Source organism: Alligator mississippiensis, chromosome 5 (genome assembly GCF_030867095.1).
Source record: "Alligator mississippiensis isolate rAllMis1 chromosome 5, rAllMis1, whole genome shotgun sequence".
Lineage (NCBI taxonomy): Eukaryota > Metazoa > Chordata > Crocodylia > Alligatoridae > Alligator > Alligator mississippiensis.
This window is the reverse complement of record NC_081828.1, coordinates 171022184-171040405: the sequence shown is the minus strand read 5'-3', so window position 1 is coordinate 171040405 and position 18222 is coordinate 171022184. Positions and strand designations below refer to the sequence as shown.

General features: G+C 44.7%; 1 protein-coding gene and 1 long non-coding RNA gene across 4 annotated transcripts in view; one reads left to right on the top strand and one right to left on the bottom strand.

The window, feature by feature from the left end:
- COL28A1 (collagen type XXVIII alpha 1 chain) overlaps positions 1 to 18222 on the bottom strand; it is a 189983-nt gene that overhangs the window by 125797 nt on the left and 45964 nt on the right. For all 3 annotated transcript variants that reach the window (XM_019498073.2, XM_019498072.2, XM_059728975.1), the window contains exons 8-11: positions 15748 to 15774; positions 14964 to 15008; positions 11203 to 11247; positions 6941 to 6994 (exon numbers count right to left, since the gene is read on the bottom strand). In XM_019498073.2, the coding sequence (XP_019353618.2) occupies positions 6941 to 6994; positions 11203 to 11247; positions 14964 to 15008; positions 15748 to 15774 (171 nt within the window). The remainder of the gene's footprint in view (positions 1 to 6940; positions 6995 to 11202; positions 11248 to 14963; positions 15009 to 15747; positions 15775 to 18222) is intronic.
- LOC109285834 (uncharacterized) overlaps positions 1 to 18222 on the top strand; it is a 65566-nt gene that overhangs the window by 8206 nt on the left and 39138 nt on the right. The window lies entirely within an intron of this gene.

The following is an 18222-nucleotide window of genomic DNA, read 5'->3' as shown; positions in this document are numbered from 1 at the left end:
GCAGTAACACACGGGTTAGCAGTGGTTTCCATTGGTGGCATGGTCAGCCAATAGGGGCAGCAGCTGTTATTTTTTGCTCTTCCTTTCCCTCCTCAAGTTTGCACCCAGAGTCACTTAGGAAACTGACCTACTTGCATAACAAGAGGAGTGAACAGAAAAGGCCTGCACATCTAAGAAAACCTATTAGTAACTTTTGTTTTTAATTATTTCAATATTCGCCCTATGCTAGTTTCCTTAAAATAACAATAAGCCCATTCCAGAATGGCTGAAAAATTACAGTATGCACTAATTTGATTTGCTGACATTGCCAAAAAGCATATTAGTGTAACTGTGCTGGGCCCTTTATGAAAACCGGTACTGGACAAAGATTGACTCACCCTTTATGGATAAAGTTCGACTCACCTCTCAGTTGAGACACAAATCTAGCTCTACGTTGTTCTTGAAAAGAGTCTTATAGTTTTGTCTTCCAAATAAACAATCTGTTCTACATTCACATTCAGTAATTTATAATGGAGTTTTTCAAACATTATAATTGTGTGGAATGTTTCACAGCATTCAAGTACACTCATATATCGTAGTTAAATGTGCATGTGTACATGCTTATATACATGTGCACATGATGGCCGCGGTGAATATAGATGGGAGTCCCATTAAATTTAAGTAGTTTCAAAAGTTGTTCCTTGTTTCTGTGTAAAACACAGCATCTTTTCCTCAAGTGACTTTTGGCTTTTAACCATCTTTGAAGCAGCTGTTAATCCCAGTATGCACTGACATGGGAATTTTTTTTTCTATGTGAGAGGAAACTAAGAGTATATGGAGTATTATGCAAACTCCATTCTACCAAATGGTCTTTGCTGATGTTGGCTCTAGTTTCACAGCTGACACCCCACAAAAAAGGCCAACCAGATCACATGCAACAAGTTGGAAACTTTAAATCCCTTAACCCAAAAATAACTGTTGTGTTGAAGAATGTTGTTTAAATATAGGAGCACATTCTTGTATATTTCATTCTGCATTTGCAAATAACCATGGTGTTTCCTTTATCAGGATTATGATACTTTAGGTAGTGTACAATTTATCAAAATAATTCAGTCCTGAGCACTAAATCTTTGTGCAGGTGTAAACAAAATTCCACTTCCCAAAGAAATCTTTTTTACAATTCTTATCTCTATTTTGTCTATCCATTTTGAGTTTCCTTTCTTTCTCCAGTTGAGGTCTTCCTTTCCTTTTGTTTTAAAATAAAGTCAGATGGCGGGAATGAAAATCCCATTTGATCTGGATTTAATAATATTGAGGGTTATAATTCCATAATGTTAGTCCTGGAACAATCCTAACAAAATTAGAGGCATTTTTTCTTATTCATTTTTGTGAGCAGAATTAGGAACTCTATTCACTAAATTCATCATATTACAAATATCAACTATTTCTTTATTTTTAAGAATACTAAGATGTGTATGCGCTACAAGGGAAAGACTTTGCCTCATTGGACATTAAAGTTATATTTACTGTAAATCTTCCCTTTTTCCTTACACTGTAGAATATATACTCTGATATATAGGATCCTAGTTTTAGTTTACCCCTTTATAAGGAAGTTGGATTTTGAATCTCCTTGGACACTCTGAATTTGCACAACTGAAGTAACAGCAATCCTTAGCAGCTCATTTCAAAGGAATTTTTCTGAGGTACAATTTTCATAGCATAATTATTTTAATACATAGTCATGAGGGAAGTTACTTACCATTGATACCATTTGCAGCCTTATTTATTTCCTAGAGAAATCTTTACTTACTATAATTAATAGGTCTTTAATCTTAATCCAAATTGCTCCTAAACCTACAGAATTTACCAGAAAGGCCTAGAATTAGGAGCCAGGGGAAAAATTTGGTTAACTAAGCAAGGTTTTTAAAATCAGTTTCCATGAGCATACCATGGTTTCTATGAATGTCTGTTTATCTGCAGGAGCTGAACTACTGAAAACAATTTTTAACCTAGATGAACTCTGAAATAGTCACTGTAAGGACTCTTGATTCATAATTTGCTATTAATGCCCAATAATTGATGGGAACATATATATGACACGATTACTGTGGAAAAGTTGGTTTGCTTTAAATCCTTGTAACAGTCCCATTCCCCCCACCCCCACCCGTGGACCCCATCACAAGGAAGGAAGGAAGGAAAAAAAGTAAAGCAACCTTTTAAGAAGGGCACTGCAGACTAGGAGGCCCTGCTTTTATGGGAGTATAAGGGAAGGACCCCCAGCAGTAAGAGGTAGAAGTACTTTAGCAGCAAAGGAGAGCAGAACACTTGCAGCAAAAGGCCTGACCCAGGATGCATACTGTGCACAGGCCTTAGGATAGGCTGGATAAGAACCTGATTAAGGCTAACTAGGGCATGTCTACATGTGTCTTTCATGTGCCTAAACTTAATGCACCTTTGTTTAAGGTGCATCAAGGCACTTTAGGTGTGTGTCTACACATAGACGCACTAATATGTATTAAGGCGCATTAAATTTAGGCTTGCATAGCTAAGTTGCATTAGCCCACGTGTAGCTGTGCTAATGCACATGAATGCGGTGTGTGTCCATTGACACACACCATGTTAATGCACATTCAGTGTCTACACGTGGGCTAATGCGACTTAGCTAATTGTGCCTAAATTTAGGACTCACTTTAAGCAGTATCAAATTTAGGCAGGATTAGCCTAAAATTGCCACTTTTAAAGCACATTAAGGGCATGCACATGTGGACACGCACCTTTAATGCACCTTAAAAATGGCGACTTTAGGCTAATCCTGCTTAAAAGGGCCGTGTGTAGAGAAGCCCATAAGCTAAAAGAAAGGCTGTTCCAATGTGAGCTTACTAGAAAGACCATAAAATGGCATAAGGAAAGGCCAGTGCTGGGAAGGGTCCAGCAGAGTCTGCAAAGCAAATATGAAGAATGTTGTAAGGGGGGGTTGTCAGTTAAGAGGTCATAGACTACCCACGAAGGGACCTATGTGAGGTTTGGTTGCAACAGAAGATGCTGCATCCTTGCAAGCAAGGCTCACTCCTCTCCAATGACCTGCTCACTGGATTAACACCATGTCAGGAAAGTTGAGAGAGAGAAAGAGAGAGAGAGAGAGAGTGCTGGTTTGAGTAGGGATCATGAAGACTGCACTGTACCCAAAAAGTGCAGTCTTCATGGTCCCTACTCAACACCCCCAAACTTAACTTGGTACAATTTGTCTTCTTTCCATACCATAAATCAAGACTTAACTGGTTGGTATTGATAGAGATAGCATATATTTGGCTTAATTTGGAGTTCAAGCTCACTAGAATTTTATCTTCCTCTTCCAAATTGTGTCCCTGTAACCTGACCTATTAATAAACAAAATTGTCAGCAATAGTGTTTTGTGTTCTGTGCCACATGTATTAATGCTGGTTAATGAGCATTAGCTTTCCCAAATCAGAGTTCAGTCACCAGTTCAGCTAAATAACCAAAAGCTTGTGCATGGAAACTAAAGGGCTATATTGGAATTAACACTGGGAACAAATTGATTTTTTTTTCTTTTATGCCATTGGAGAAGGTCACTATAAATAACTGCTGATTTCAGTTCCTGACACTTGACTATACTAAGTATCTGTAAAACTAATTCTAAAAGAGTAGCTGAATAATCCTTCTGTAAGGATAAAAGAAGTTTCAGAGATTGCTATGCATCTGAGTGCCATAAAACTCAAGTGAAAAAGGCCCTAACTTTTACTAGCTAAATGTGTATTTATTAATCTGTGAACAACCATTCACTATCTGGTGTAAAACATTTTTTTTTAAATCTCTCAAATATATTAAACTGTGTTGAAATGAAAAATATAGCTGTGGTTTAGAGTAATTAAAACAAATTTTGTATACATGCACATACACATGTGTATAATCTTTGTCTGTCCTTATTTTAACTAGATTTAAATGTAGGTGGTGAACACCAAGGTTATTCAGGTATATGGAAAACCAACATTTATCCTGCAGAATCTTTATTTATGGAATGATTCATAGATTCATAGATGTTAGGGTCGGAAGGGACCTCAATAGATCATCGAGTCCGACCCCCTGCATAAGCAGGAAAGAGTGCTGGGTCTAGATGACCCCAGCTAGATGCTCATCTAACCTCCTCTTGAAGACCCCCAGGGTAGGGGAGAGCACCACCTCCCTTGGGAGCCCGTTCCAGACCCTGGCCACTCGAACTGTGAAGAAGTTCTTCCTAATGTCCAATCTAAATCTGCTCTCTGCTAGCTTGTGGCCATTATTTCTTGTAACCCCCGGGGGCACCTTGGTGAATAAATACTCACCAATTCCCTTCTGTGCCCCCGTGATGAACATATAGGCGGCCACAAGGTTGCCTCTCAACCTTCTCTTGCGGAGGCTGAAAAGATCCAGTTTCTCTAGTCTCTCCCCGTAGGGCTTGGTCTGTAGGCCCTTAACCATACGAGTGGCCCTTCTCTGGACCCTCTCCAGGTTATCCGCATCCTTCTTGAAGTGCGGCGCCCAGAATTGCACGCAGTACTCCAACTGCGGTCTGACCAGCGCCCGATAGAGGGGAAGTATCACCTCCTTGGACCTATTCGTCATGCATCTGCTGATGCACGATAAAGTGCCATTGGCTTTTTTGATGGCTTCGTCACACTGACGACTCATGTTCATCTTGGAGTCCACTAGGACTCCAAGATCCCTTTCCACTTCCGTGCCACCCAGCAGGTCATTCCCTAGGCTGTAGGTGTGCTGGACATTTTTCCTCCCTAGGTGCAGCACTTTGCATTTCTCCTTGTTGAACTGCATTCTGTTGTTTTCTGCCCACTTGTCCAACCTGTCCAGATCTGCTTGCGGCTGTTCCCTGCCCTCCGGCGTGTCCACATCTCCCCATAGCTTTGTGTCATCTGCAAACTTGGACAGAGTACATTTCACTCCCTCATCCAAGTCACTGATGAAGACATTAAAGAGTATCGGTCCAAGGACCGAACCACGCGGGACCCCACTGCCCACACCCTTCCAGGTTGAAACCGACCCATCCACCATGACTCTCTGGGTGTGACCCTCCAACCAATTCGCCACCCACCGGACTGTGTAGTCATCCAAGTCACAGCCTCTTAACTTGTTCACCAGTATGGGGTGGGATACCGTATCGAAGGCCTTCCTGAAGTCTAAGTATATGACATCCACCCCTCCTCCTGTGTCCTGTGATGTTGCATGGCCCAGGAAGAACCCTGTTCTTATCTCGTATCTCAAGTTGACTTTCTTGGAATTGACAGGGTTTTTTTATTATTATTATTAGAATTGTAGAAAATTAGGCATGGGTGACTGCTACTGCCTTAGTCGGGGGGGCATGTCCTTCCCTCCTCCCCCCCAGCGATCAGTCAACGACCAGGGGAGGGGGGTCACCTTATGGCCGATCACGCCAACCAGGGCAGGGGTCCTCCATGACCAATCTCACCAACCGGGGATGAGTATCCCCCCACAGCAAAACTTACCAGCCTGTGAGCAGCCATGCTGCTCCTGAAAGCGGGGCCGCGGCCTACATCTTGCACTCACACACTCCCTGACCAGCACTCCCATCTGCCCCGCTGCCCGTTGCCTGAGCAGGGAGCATGGCCTGACAGGAGGTGCACCACCGCTCTCAGGCGGTGCATGTGCACCCCCATGTACTCCCTCCTTGTCGCTACTGAAATTAGAGTTGGAAGGGACCTCAGGAAGTCATCTAGTTCAGCTTCCAAGTTGAATCAACATGAGGCAATCAATATTAATTCCAGAATGCCTTTTTATTCAACTGGGTAAAAAAAAAAATACCAAGTTGAATTTTTGTCCACAACTGAACGCTGACAATCTTCACTTTGCAATGCTGACAATCTTCACTGCTGCAATTTGATATGTACACATATACAAATGTGTATGTTATACATGCGTGCACCCAAAATGAGGGGGGAAAAGCACAAACAGTTCAGTACACTCACTTGCACTGTCAGTGTGAAATTAGAGATAGAAACCAGGCTTTTATCATTTGCAATGCTGAAATCAAGCTAAGTGAAGGCATGGTATTTTCCTACATGCATGAATAGTTTCTTTCAAACCCATCAGCCTATTTTTTCCTACTGAAATAATCAACTGAAGGCCTCCTAAATAAAGAATTTTACATAAAAGTTGGACAAACAAGGAACAAGAAAAAGCACTTGTCAAGAAGATGAAAAATGTAATTGAGGCCAACATTCCAAAATCATTTCTATGATAAATATTTTCCACACAACTGTTTTCTGCATCTGCAGAAGAACATGTTGCCTCAGAAACAAAACACAAATGTTTCACAGTGTACACCCATCTCATGCAATATAGAACTGCCCTTACATTCATTACCTATAAACTTGCAGTAACATAGGCATTATGCTGGTGTTAACATTCATTCCTATGTTTTCAAATAGATGCACAAGGATTTAGCTGTGCAACATTCGTTGCTAATCATCAACATCATATGGGTAAAACATACACATTCGCATAAAACTGTATGCCAATGATTTGTGGAAAAAAACCTACATACATTATAAATTTAGTCTAGTTAATTCTATTTAACTATCTTAATATCTAAAAAATTAAATCCATTTCATTTTATACTTTATTTTGAGTTCTTGATTTTAAATATGAAAAACCCATATTTATCCAAACAAATGTTTCAAATTATTGTCAATATTTAAGCATAAAATTATTCTATTTTAAAAATTACTTTTGTAGCCAACTCCCTGAATGACTAGAAGAGCAAAAGAGACTTATCTGTGATAAGCAGATGTACTAGCTTGACGACTCTATTATATGGTATGTTACTATTGCACAATGCTGCTATCCAGAAATGCATCCAACTGGAAATGCTAGCCCTGTTCTAGGATTGTGCTCTCTCTATATAAGATATACATGCATAGCTATAGCTTACCTTATTTCCTGGAATACCTTTTGTGCCTGGCTCACCAGGAGGTCCTCCAATTCCCTTTACCAAAGTAAAAGCACAGGTTTAGTTTTCTTCAGATAAAGCTTCATTTTTGAGTGTTGCCTGGACAAGATATAGTAAAAAGCATCCTATTGCTAAGCTGTTTGGAACAAGGACTGTTTCTCTGTTATATGGTCGGTCAGAGGTATGGATGTATTACTGTAAGCCAAATGACAGCTAACCATGCTCTTGTAAAAAAAGAATATTTTACTGTTGCTTGTAAACTAAATGTGGCAATTCCTGCTCCTCTTTCTCCTATTTTTCACTCTTTGGTACTTTCAAACTACCCCTAATACATAGAATTTGCTTTCCAAGAAAGTTCACCAAGCTATCATTTCCTCTCCATTCAAGTTTAAGAAACCACTTCTGTGAGGCCAGCTACCTACTGCCGACTTGCGATTTTTTTATTCCTGATAAATACAGTATTCCTTAAGATGCTTTTAGAGATTGTTGTTATTGTGATAACTCTTGTTCTCAAAGACAACAAAAACATTCCTCTGATCTCTGGTAAGCTGTGGAAGAGGTATATAAGGTATCCAGGCTGAAACACTCACTCAGAATTGTCTGCTTCCCAGACAGGTGGCCAAAACCAGACTTCTGAGGGAAGGGGAGATTCGTGGGGGACCAATTCTTAAATGATGTATGCCCTTAATCGTATTAGTGAGACCCAAGTTAGATCTGTCTCCATAGTGCATTCCTGTGTGTCTCACACCTGCTGAACTCAGAATGAGATTATGAAGTGCTGTTTATTGAGGCTCCTAACCACAGCCCTGATAACCAGGGATCTGGGTTTCCGTTTCCCAAAGGGCAACAGAGAAAAGTATGGATTTTCCCTCTACCTGAGAAAAATGTGGATTTTTCATTTTGACAGAGAAACAAGCATGTTTTGCTCTTTTGCAAAGAGCTCTCTGCAGGTTGGCAGAGTACACGTACATGGCCATGTGGCAAGGTACTGGTGGCGCTGCCACTTTAAGGACTGGGCCAGGGAGGGGCAGGTGCCTGATGAGGGTGGCCATTTTAAGGCCCAGCTCCCTGAGCTGAGGGCAGTTCGTGGTCAGCCAGCAGAAGAGAAACATCCCTCTGCTGAGCTCTGCTAGGAACATCTCGGACACGAATGGCACATGCCCCCATTGGCTGGCAGGGCACGGTGATGGCTGTGGCAGGAGCATGGTGGCAGTGGGAGCGCAGCAACACTAAGCAGGGGAGCTCCCACAGATGCCACCAGCACTGTCAGCAGCGGGGGGTGGCGAGCTCTGACCAAGGGTTGGTGACCACCCACAGCCGCCACCAGCAGCATTGCCGGTGCCCAGTGGGAACCGCAGGCTGCCTGCAGATGCTGCCGGCAGTGTGAGTGCTGCCTTTTTGCAGGGGGTGCACCACCAGGCTCAGGGGGTGCACGTGCACCTGTGTGTACCTCCTACATGTCGCCCCTGACCTTGGAGGTAAAGGGTGAGGCTATGGGAAAGCAATAGGCCTCGTTGGTCCTGAGCATGACCTAAAACTGCATCCTGCCAGGGCAGGAAGACCTGGTGGGGCTCCTGGTGGTGCGGCAGTCCCCATGTAACTGCCAGGACTGATCGCCTCCCCATGTAAGGTGCGTCAGAGTGCCTTAAGCTCAGCACCCATCTGGGTTATATAATCCAGGGAAGGCCAGGTAAGCTGCCTGCTGGGGCGAGTGAGCCCCACAGGGTCAGGCACGCTTTGCGAAGCACCTGAGCCAGATATGGGGGACCCCAAACCCTGTGAGCAGACAAGTGGCTTAGACTTGTCCTGAGGGACCCTTGACTGCCCCATTCTGGGCCCAGGACCCGAAGCGGGGGTCCAAGGGCCAAGGTGGCCCACCGCGAGGGTTGCCCAGAGCAGAGAGTCTCAAGATCCCAACTGGCCTGTGACAGGGCCAGGGCCTAAGGGGGAGCCAAAGGTCCCAGAGAGGGGACCACAGCTAATAGGGTGAAGAGTATGGCTGAGTTTAGCTGCCTAGAATGCTATCTACAAGGCTTGGCCTGCAGCGTAGGGGTGGAACAGAGATGCAGATATTCCTCTAAACATTAGGGTTCAAAATGGGCAGCCTCCCAACCTGATTAACATCTCAATACTATTATATCAAGTGGGAACCCAGCCCCACCTCCCCCAGCCCAAGCCTGCAGCAGGCAGCCTGTACCCGCCCCCCGCCATGGGCTGCACTCTGGCCGTGCCACCCAGTGGGGAGGGAGAGCCAGGCTCCACACTCTACTCCCTTCTCAGGCCACAGCAGCCACTGCCTCCTGTGGACAGCAGCTGGGGCTCAGGTGCTGCTGCAGGGGAGCAGGGGACTGTCGACCAGAGTCCCTGGCCCCATAGCCCTGGCCCCTCCAGCAGGACTGGCGGGGCAGGGGGCTGTCAGTGGGGGGCAAGAGGCACCAGCAGGGCCCAGGGGGCTGTGGGTGGAGAGTGAAAGGCACCCGCAGGGCCGGGGGGCTATCGCTTGGTAGTGAGAGGCCTGAACCTGCGTCCTGGTGAGCTAAGGGGGCAAGGGAAGCTCTGATTTTTTCCACAATAAACCCAAAATCAAATACTAAAATGTATAGGTATTTAGAATTTATTTTGCTATAGTGATTGAGGCACTGGTAGGCTTCCAAATTGCTTTAAAATTGTAAGTGTAATAGTTATGTTTTATAAATAAATAAATAAATAAAACCAGGACCCCTGCTGATAACCAATGGAGATACTGAGCAGTGACCTAGCAACTCTTTGTGCTATGAGGCCTCATGAAATTTTGCTGCTGATTAAACAGAGATGCATGAGCAAAAAAAAAGATTTCAACCATGGAGACTGCATAATTTATTATAGTAAAAAAATGGAGAAAATGTTAGGAAATTTTATGCTAGTACTACCAAAAAAACCCCAGAGCTGGACAAAACCCAAAGTTAGCTGGTTCACTGAGGGTACAAAAATATTCTCACAGATGGGGCTCTGAGCTGGAGCTGCAATTCAGTAGAGTACAGCACAGCAAAATCCATCTTAAATGACCACTGAAAGAACTGAAGAAAGAATTTTAAAGGATTTAGGTGGCAGAGAATGTTATTTAAACAGATCTCAGAGACACCAGGAGAAAAGTAAAACCTATCTATAAGAAAAAATAAAATACTTGTTTCCAAAGCATGTCTTCTCTGTGCTATGACAAGTAAAAAAAAAAAATATATATATATATATATATATATATATATATATATTCTTCTCTCTCTTGCCTAAAAAGCAATCCAAATTCCTGTATAAACAATATAAAATTCAACAACGCTCCTAACTACTAGTAACAATCAAATTAATAAATCTAATATTGAAAAAATATTCAACAAAAAGTAATAAAATAATTAAAGCTCCTAAAAGCAAATTATGCCCGTATAACCAGACAACTAGGAAATAATTAAGCATCCCATAGGAACACAGCCATTCTATAAACTGCAAAATTAAAGCTGTCTGGATGTCTCCTTTCTGACAGAGGCTGAAAAGGGTTAACGTCCTTGGACCTCAGGGTTTCTATACTTGTATAGCTTTATTCCATAAAAAGGGGTTGGGGTTGGGGTTGGGGTTGGGGGGGGGGAGGGTGGAGGATGGACCAGCCAGAGGATTGCTCCCCCCTCCCACCTACAGCAGCAGCTGAGCTGAACAGCTGCCTGGCCATGTGGGAGAGGGGGCAGTTCCCCTCAGCTCTCCACAGCATGTCAGACCAGGGCTTGGTGACCTGGCTGTGCAGGGGGCTCTGCCCCCCCCCACCGTTTCCCTCCCCTACTGCTCTATAGCAAGAGGCTTTGCTGCCTCAGCTCTGTGAGAGCATGGGGGCAAGGCCAGCTAGGCACTGGGCTGGAGCAGGGGAGTGTGAGCTGTGTTCCAGCAGGCCACCCTGTTGGGAGATTGTGCGGGAAGTACAAAGACTCTTGGGGTGCTGGGGGACTGTGAGGTAACATGAGTCAGGACAGGATCTGGGACAGAAGTTCAATTTGGTTTAACCTTAATCAGTTGAATCTGATACTACATCCATCCTGGTCTATCTTAAACCAGTTTCTGCCATTTTGAAACTAGTCTACGTGCAATGAACTTCTATTCTGTTACAGGTTTAAACTGGTCTAAGTGATCAGAAACCAGTTTATGTGTAATTTCTGTCCTTAGCCACAGAGAACAGCATAACTACTATTTTTTGCTACCTAACAGTTCACTTCCAATTCACTCACCTGAGGTCCCCGAGGTCCTTTTGGGCCAATAGGCCCTTCAAATCCCTGTGCAAAAAATAAAATAATGCAGGTACACGTAGATTAGTAACAGTTTGTATTTAGAACCACACACTAAATATACAGTATTGAAACTGGAAACTAAATTGTTCTACCTATGTAAAGACCAAGTTTAATCCATGTCTCTGCTCATGCATTTTCTTGGTGTCATTCTACCCACTGCATTCTGTTTTCATTTTAGTAATGCTCTTTTTTTTTCCCTTTAATTCTTTCTTGAATTTTTTATCAAGTACCTTTTATGATGTAAGATATACAAAGAGGTTTAGAAATCAGTTTGCTTTGATGTGTAAGGGTTAATTTGTTATCTAGCTGGCTGCCATTGGGTACATATCCTGTATGTCAACTGATGCATCTGATTATAGCATTTTTGTGATATGGGTGCCAAATCTGATTTTACTTTAATCAGTTTTACACTGGAATAATTTCAATTAAACTTCATCTGAGACAGCATCTGATGAAGTGAACTTCAGCCTACAAAAGATTGATATACATACACATATGCAGAGTTTGGTTAGTCTATAAGGTGCTTCTACTTGACTTTACACTCACATGGCTATCTACATCTCTCTTCGGCTGAGAGATAAAGCTGTCTCTGGGTAATTAGAATAATTTGCAATCATAAATAACATTATTGCTCCCCCCAAGGTAAGATGGTAATTTTCTATTAATCATTAGCTACTATCACAATTCCTCTTTCTATAAAAAGTATTTATTGGTTGTTGACACTGTATGTTCCAGTGAAGATAGTTCATCAATCTGCCTGCTGTACTAGTTTTTCACAAGCTACCAGAATGGACATTGAATTGTGTTCCATTCTTAACCTTCTACTCACTTCTAATTTGTTTCATAATTGTGAAGAGTTTTCTGCCAATCCAAAAGCTCCCTGCTTTTTCCTTTTTATCCTAGCTTCTTTGTTTTTTGGTGTTCTCCACAACATTCACTGATGAATAAAGCAGCAACATCTAGGGAGCTCAGGTTCCATGGTGGGCAGCAGGGGCCTGCCCAGATCCCAGCCTGGCTGTGGCAGGCAGCCAGAAGGTTGCAAACAGTTGCACTGGGGAAAAATATTATTTGGGGGGGTGGGGGACTGAGTGCATACGTGCTAGCACACACATGCACACACACCCCCAGCAGATAAGTCTGTCATGAAGAAGAGACATGAGGGGCCAAATTGAGGCCCCCATGGTGAGGGAGGGAGTGGGGCAGAGGCAGGCACAGGGGCTGGGGTGGGGGTGTGGGCTGGGCGGCTTATCCAGGGATGAGGGAGGGCTCCCTCTTCTGCGTGCCCCCCAGATCTGTGCACGGTGTGGAGGCAGGCTGCCGCTATGGGCTGGGTTCTGTGTCCAACATGCAGCAGGCACATAATGTCACACTGCTCCCAGGGCAGCTGCAATGGGGGGCAGAGCACAGCCCACAGTGGCATTCCACCTCTACCCCACACATGCAAGGGCACATGCCACCTGGGCCTCCACCAAGGTACACACAGCGGCAGGAGTGCCCCCATGCCCCTGGACAAGCTGCCCAGGCTCTGAGCATCCCATGACCCACCCCAGCCCTGGGGCCCCATTCACCCTAGCCCCTGCCTCACTCACTCCCTCACCATGTGGGGGCTTCAATCTGCCCCCCCCCCCCCCCATGCCCCTTCCACACGACAGACTTCCCTGCTGCGCTGGGCAGTACACTGGATGCTGCCAGGCTGCTGCAGGCTTCAGCTGCATGTCTGTGTCCATGCACGCCCCTTCCCCTTGCTGCAGCTGCCTGGAGCCTGCACCCAGGCTGCCCTGCATTTGGTGGGGCTAAGCCCTGCTAGCCCCTGCCTTCTGCCACCTATGGGTCTGCAGAATCCCCACATGGCTTCTTGCCAGCAGCAGATGCACATGCACCTTGGGATGAATAGCAGAGAAGAAGCTGGGGCTGTGCTGACACAAGAAGAGTTGGGCCCCTCGTGGCTCCCTCACCACCTGCCCTGCCATGCCAACATCCTACAAGTAGATGTTGTGGACGTTTTGGCACTCTGCCCAAAAAATGTTGCTGACCCCTGATCTAGCTTATACAGATAATATACATAAACATCTGGAATTAAACCTGATTTCAAAATACCCAAGTGTACTTCATTTTGAGAGACCATAGGGTGCAGCAGGGTAGTATTTGTAAATACAAGCACAATCCTACTATAGTTTTTTACTCCACAGCACCACATGTGTAGATGCTGTCGTGGCTGACTGGGGCATGAGGGTGCTTCAGTGCAGGGGTTGCCTGCTGGCTAGCTCCACACTGGCGCACACTCATGCCCCAGCCAACCCCTCAGCCACACACTGAGCTAGGTTGGAGCAGCTCCGGGCTGGCAGATGGACCCTGCCCCAGACTCCCTGCCAACTGGAACTACTCTGACCCAGCTCAACATGCTGCGGTCTTGGGCACACGTGTAAACATGGTACTTGGGAGCAATAAACTGCAGCATAATATGCACTGGAGTTTATTGCTGTGAACTAATAGCATGTGTAGATGTGCCCATAGAGGATATATTCTGAGCTAATTAGCACATAGAGAAACACAGACGTGTTCATTTAAACTTCTACTGAAGTAAATGTGATTAATGAAACTAGAAAAAAAAATCTTTTTACCAGGGCAGACTACAATAGTGCCAGTCATACTGGAATGGCACTGAGGATTATGTATGTGTGTCTGAATATTGGAGTTGTTCTCTAGTCACTTTTGTTTTATGTATTCAGTGTCTGGATGATTTTCAACTGAAATAATTTTTTCCCCTTAGCTCTTAAATCATTTCTGGTATATATTCATCTACAATAGCAACTGTGCTTTTAGCTGGGAATTCTGTGGGTGACTATAACTCTGGTATGTTCAGTCACTTCTTAAGATGTTTAATCCATTAGAACTTCTCATCCTTCACAGATGCTGACTGATTCATTGTTCTCAACAGAAATTAAACAGCAAACATTCTCAGCTTTCAGTAGTTTCAGCATATGGCCCTTTTGTCCAGTTTTCATGGTTACATTCTTCATGTTGTTTGCCAGCTTCTGAACAATTCCTTTTATCTCCATACATTTTTTCATATAATTTTCTGCTACTTCTCATATTGCTTAAGTAAAAAATCTGTATATTATTTTTTCACTGAGATGGCCAACTGTTCTCTTTCTTCAATCATTTCAACACACTTCAATCTCTTTTACAATTTAGTTGTTCATAAAGATACTTTAAAGGCTAGTTGGTGTCACAAGATCTGCAGGGTCTTGAGAATTTTGCCATACTATAATTTGCCTTTCTTCTTTGTCACAAAATGTATTGCTTAAAATGTATTCTCCAGTTCCTAACCAAAATGTTGTCCGTAACTGAAATGACTGCTAGAGAGAGAATGTATTCTACACTAGCAATTCTGCAGTAGTTTGCTGTTCTTTGGGATGTCTGTTTGTTATTCCACACAGAGCAGCTTTTTCCAGTTTACCTTAATTGACTTCTGAAGCAATTTAGGATTAATACAGAATAGTTATTACAGCCTATGTCCCTGTGTAAACAAACATTTCTTAAAATGTGATGGATTGTGAGAGTTCAGTTTGTAGGAATAGTATCTTTATTATTGGTACATCTCCATTAGACAGTTATAAACCATTTCTTCAGCTATCCCCACTAATGTGCTGACCAATTTGCATTGTAGGCAATATTTTAAATTAACAAGTCATACTTACTTTGTCCCCTTTTAGCCCTGGTGTTCCACATTCTCCTCTTTCACCCTATAAAAAAAAGATCAAAGAGTTTTTATAAATTGCACATGCTGTTTTGATTCAATGCATTCCATGCTCTTATGCTACAATGCTATTGGTATTTTTAAGAGTTTTAAGTGCTGCAATTATATCTAGTTTTACAGAAGTTAAACTCTACTAAATACAGTAGAACTTCATAAATCTAGATATAAAAAATCTGGAATTCTCTTAGTTCAAGTGCTCCTGCCACCATTTTTAAGTACAGGGATGCTGATACACGAGAAGTGGTGGTACTGTAATTAGAGCGGCTCTAGGAGCCACTCTAAAGTGTTGGCCCCCCACCCCAACTCTCAAAGTATATGTACAAGTGCCATATGGTATTTGCCCAGTAACTTTGATCTCCATTGCAATTCAAACTTACCACTTTTATCACTGGGTCTGTAAAATTCCCAAGTCATTTAGTTTAAAAGCAAATTTCCTTAATTTATAGTCTGTTTAATCAATGGTTACAATTTACCTCTATTTGTATCTATATTAATAAATCAGTTTTCTCTTTATTGTTCCATTTCCCCCCTTTAAATCTTATTCTGTGGGAAAATTCTGTCTCCCATCCAAAACTTTAAAATTCTAAAAGGCAGATCCTGCACCTGCTTTTGCACATGATTAACTTTACTGATGCATCCTCTGGATTTCACAGACAGATTGTAAGAAGTGGCAATCTGGCCTTAGCATCTTATTTCAAAGATACTAAGACTTTTTAAGCTCTTACCTTTTCTCCTTTATAGCCAGGAAGTCCCTATTTTCAAAAAGACAGATAAAAATAAAGTGAGGGTACAATAAAGGGTTATAGAAAATAATAGAAAAAATACAGGTAGATATTATTTCTAATCTGTTTTGAAAATGAAGAGGATAGATTTGTAAGCAAGTTCATTTAAGTGTTCATCTTTTATAGATTTAATATGTCTTTTTCTGGTAATAATAACCAGGGAACCTGGTTTTCCCTGATTTGAAAAAATCACAAATTGTCTGCTACAAAACCCAAAATCTATTATTTAAAATTAAAGACCCCCTGCCATAGTCTCCCCTGCCCTGCTAGTTCCCCTCACTCCCCACCCACAGCCTTGCTGGTGCCCCTTGCCCCCCACCCACAGCCCCTGCTCCCCCAGCCCTGCTAGTGGGGGGGGGGGGGGGGGGCCCTACTGCCAGGGCTATGGACCATACTGCAGTCCCCTGCTGCAGGCTTGGGCGGGGCAGCTTTCCGCTTCTGTGTGTACTTCCAGGTTGCAGGGGAGATCCACCCCCCCAGATCTGTACTGGGAACAGGCACAGATTGAGGCTGCTGCCCAGGGTGGGGCTTGGGGCCACAATGCGCAGCTGCAGGGCCCTAGCCGGGAATAAGATGGGGCCATGGGTGGCTCATCTGGGGGAGGAGGAGGGCCAGCTCCCCCTGCTGTGAGCACTCCTTGGGGCACCACTGCACCCCTCAGATCTGTACCTGGGGCAGGCTCAGGCTGCAGGCTTGAGGTCCCACCCATGCTTCCCTCTCCCAGGGCTTCCGGAACCCATGGCTCATGACCCATGTCCCCAGCATGGCTGGGGACAGCAGGGCTGCATGGGGATTCCTTGCCAATTCTCGCCCCCCCTGCTGCCCTGGTGACATGCCCCCTGCTCATGCTTGTGCTTTGAGGGATGCAGCCCTGTGCTGCTGCCCTCAGTGCAGCCCTGCATACTCCCAGGGGCATCCCTGCACCCCCCCCAGATCATCACCGGGGAGGCGGGGGGGTGAGAAGCGGTGAGGAGATTTTTCATGTGGCTCCTCCACTCCCTGCTGCACTGGGTCACGGGGGGAGTGGGGGTGGGGGGAGAAGCAGGGTGGCAGGGAACAGCAGTGATTAGGGCGCCTGCTGTTCCCTGCCACCCTGCTTCCCTCCCCCGTGACACAGCGTGACTAGGAACAGCAGAGCCAATAGCACCACTGGCAGTCCACATGCTGCCAGCTGGGCACTCTGCATGATTTACCAACACCCCCCCACTCCCTCAGCCCCGAGCCAGCTCCCCGCAGTCAGCTTCCCCTCCAGCCCCCTCCAAGCCCCACTTACCGGACCTTACAGGCTCAAGAAGGAAAGTGAGCCAGAGGTAACCTTGGGACTAAAAGCCTGAGGCCCCACCCTTCCTCCTCTCCCTCCCCCCTGGATAGGGCTGGGGGTTTCCCGCTCCTTTTGCGATCAGCTCATACGGGCTGGAACTCTACCAGCCTGCAGAGCTCTTTGCAAAAGGGAGAAATCCACAGCTTTATCTGCTAAAAGGGAAAATGCACATTTTCTCTGATTAAAAATGGGAAATCCATGGTTTCTCTGCTTTTCCGTGGGAAATGGAAAACCCATATCCCTGATAATAACTTAACTGTTATGTAATTTTGACCTTTGTCAGAAATGTTTCTACCACATTTCTAGGACATACAACTGACTCAGGCTTGATTTTTAAATTGGATAAAAATTTTGGAAGCATTACTGTTTGTCTTCTTGACTCAGTCAGATGGGTCACAAATTGTCTGGAGGGCTGCACCCAGAGAGTGGTGGTGGATGGGTCTTTTTCAACCTGGAGGGATGTGGACAGTGGGGTCCCCCAGGGCTTGGTCCTCGGGCCTGCACTGTTCAACATCTTCATTAGCGACTTGGACGAGGGGGTGAAAAGCACCTTGTTCAAATTCGCGGATGGCACTAAAATGTGCAAAGAAGTGGGCACACTGGAGGAGAGGGACAGGCTGCAACTAGATCTGGACAGGTTACAGGGGTGGGCGGATGAGAACAGGATGGGATTCAATACTGACAAGTGCAAGGTACTGCACCTGGGGAAGAAGAACCAGCAGCATACCTACAGGTTGGGGAACTCCCTTCACGTCAGCACAGAGGCAGAAAAGGATCTTGGTGTCATTATTGATTCCAAAATGACCATGGGCCACCAATGTGGGGACGCGGTTAGGAAGGCTGACTGCACCTTGTCATGCATCCACAGATGCATCACAAGCAGGTCCAAGGAGGTGATCCTCCCCCTCTCTGCGACGCTGGTCAGGCTGCAGTTGGAGGACTGCATCCAGTTCTGGGCACCTCACTTCAGAGGGATGTGGACAGTATCGAGAGGGTCCAGAGGAGGGCCACTCACGTGATCGGGGGCAGCAAGGCAGGCCCTATGAGCGGAGGCTACAGGACCTGAACCTGTTCTGCCTCCACAAGAGAACACTGAG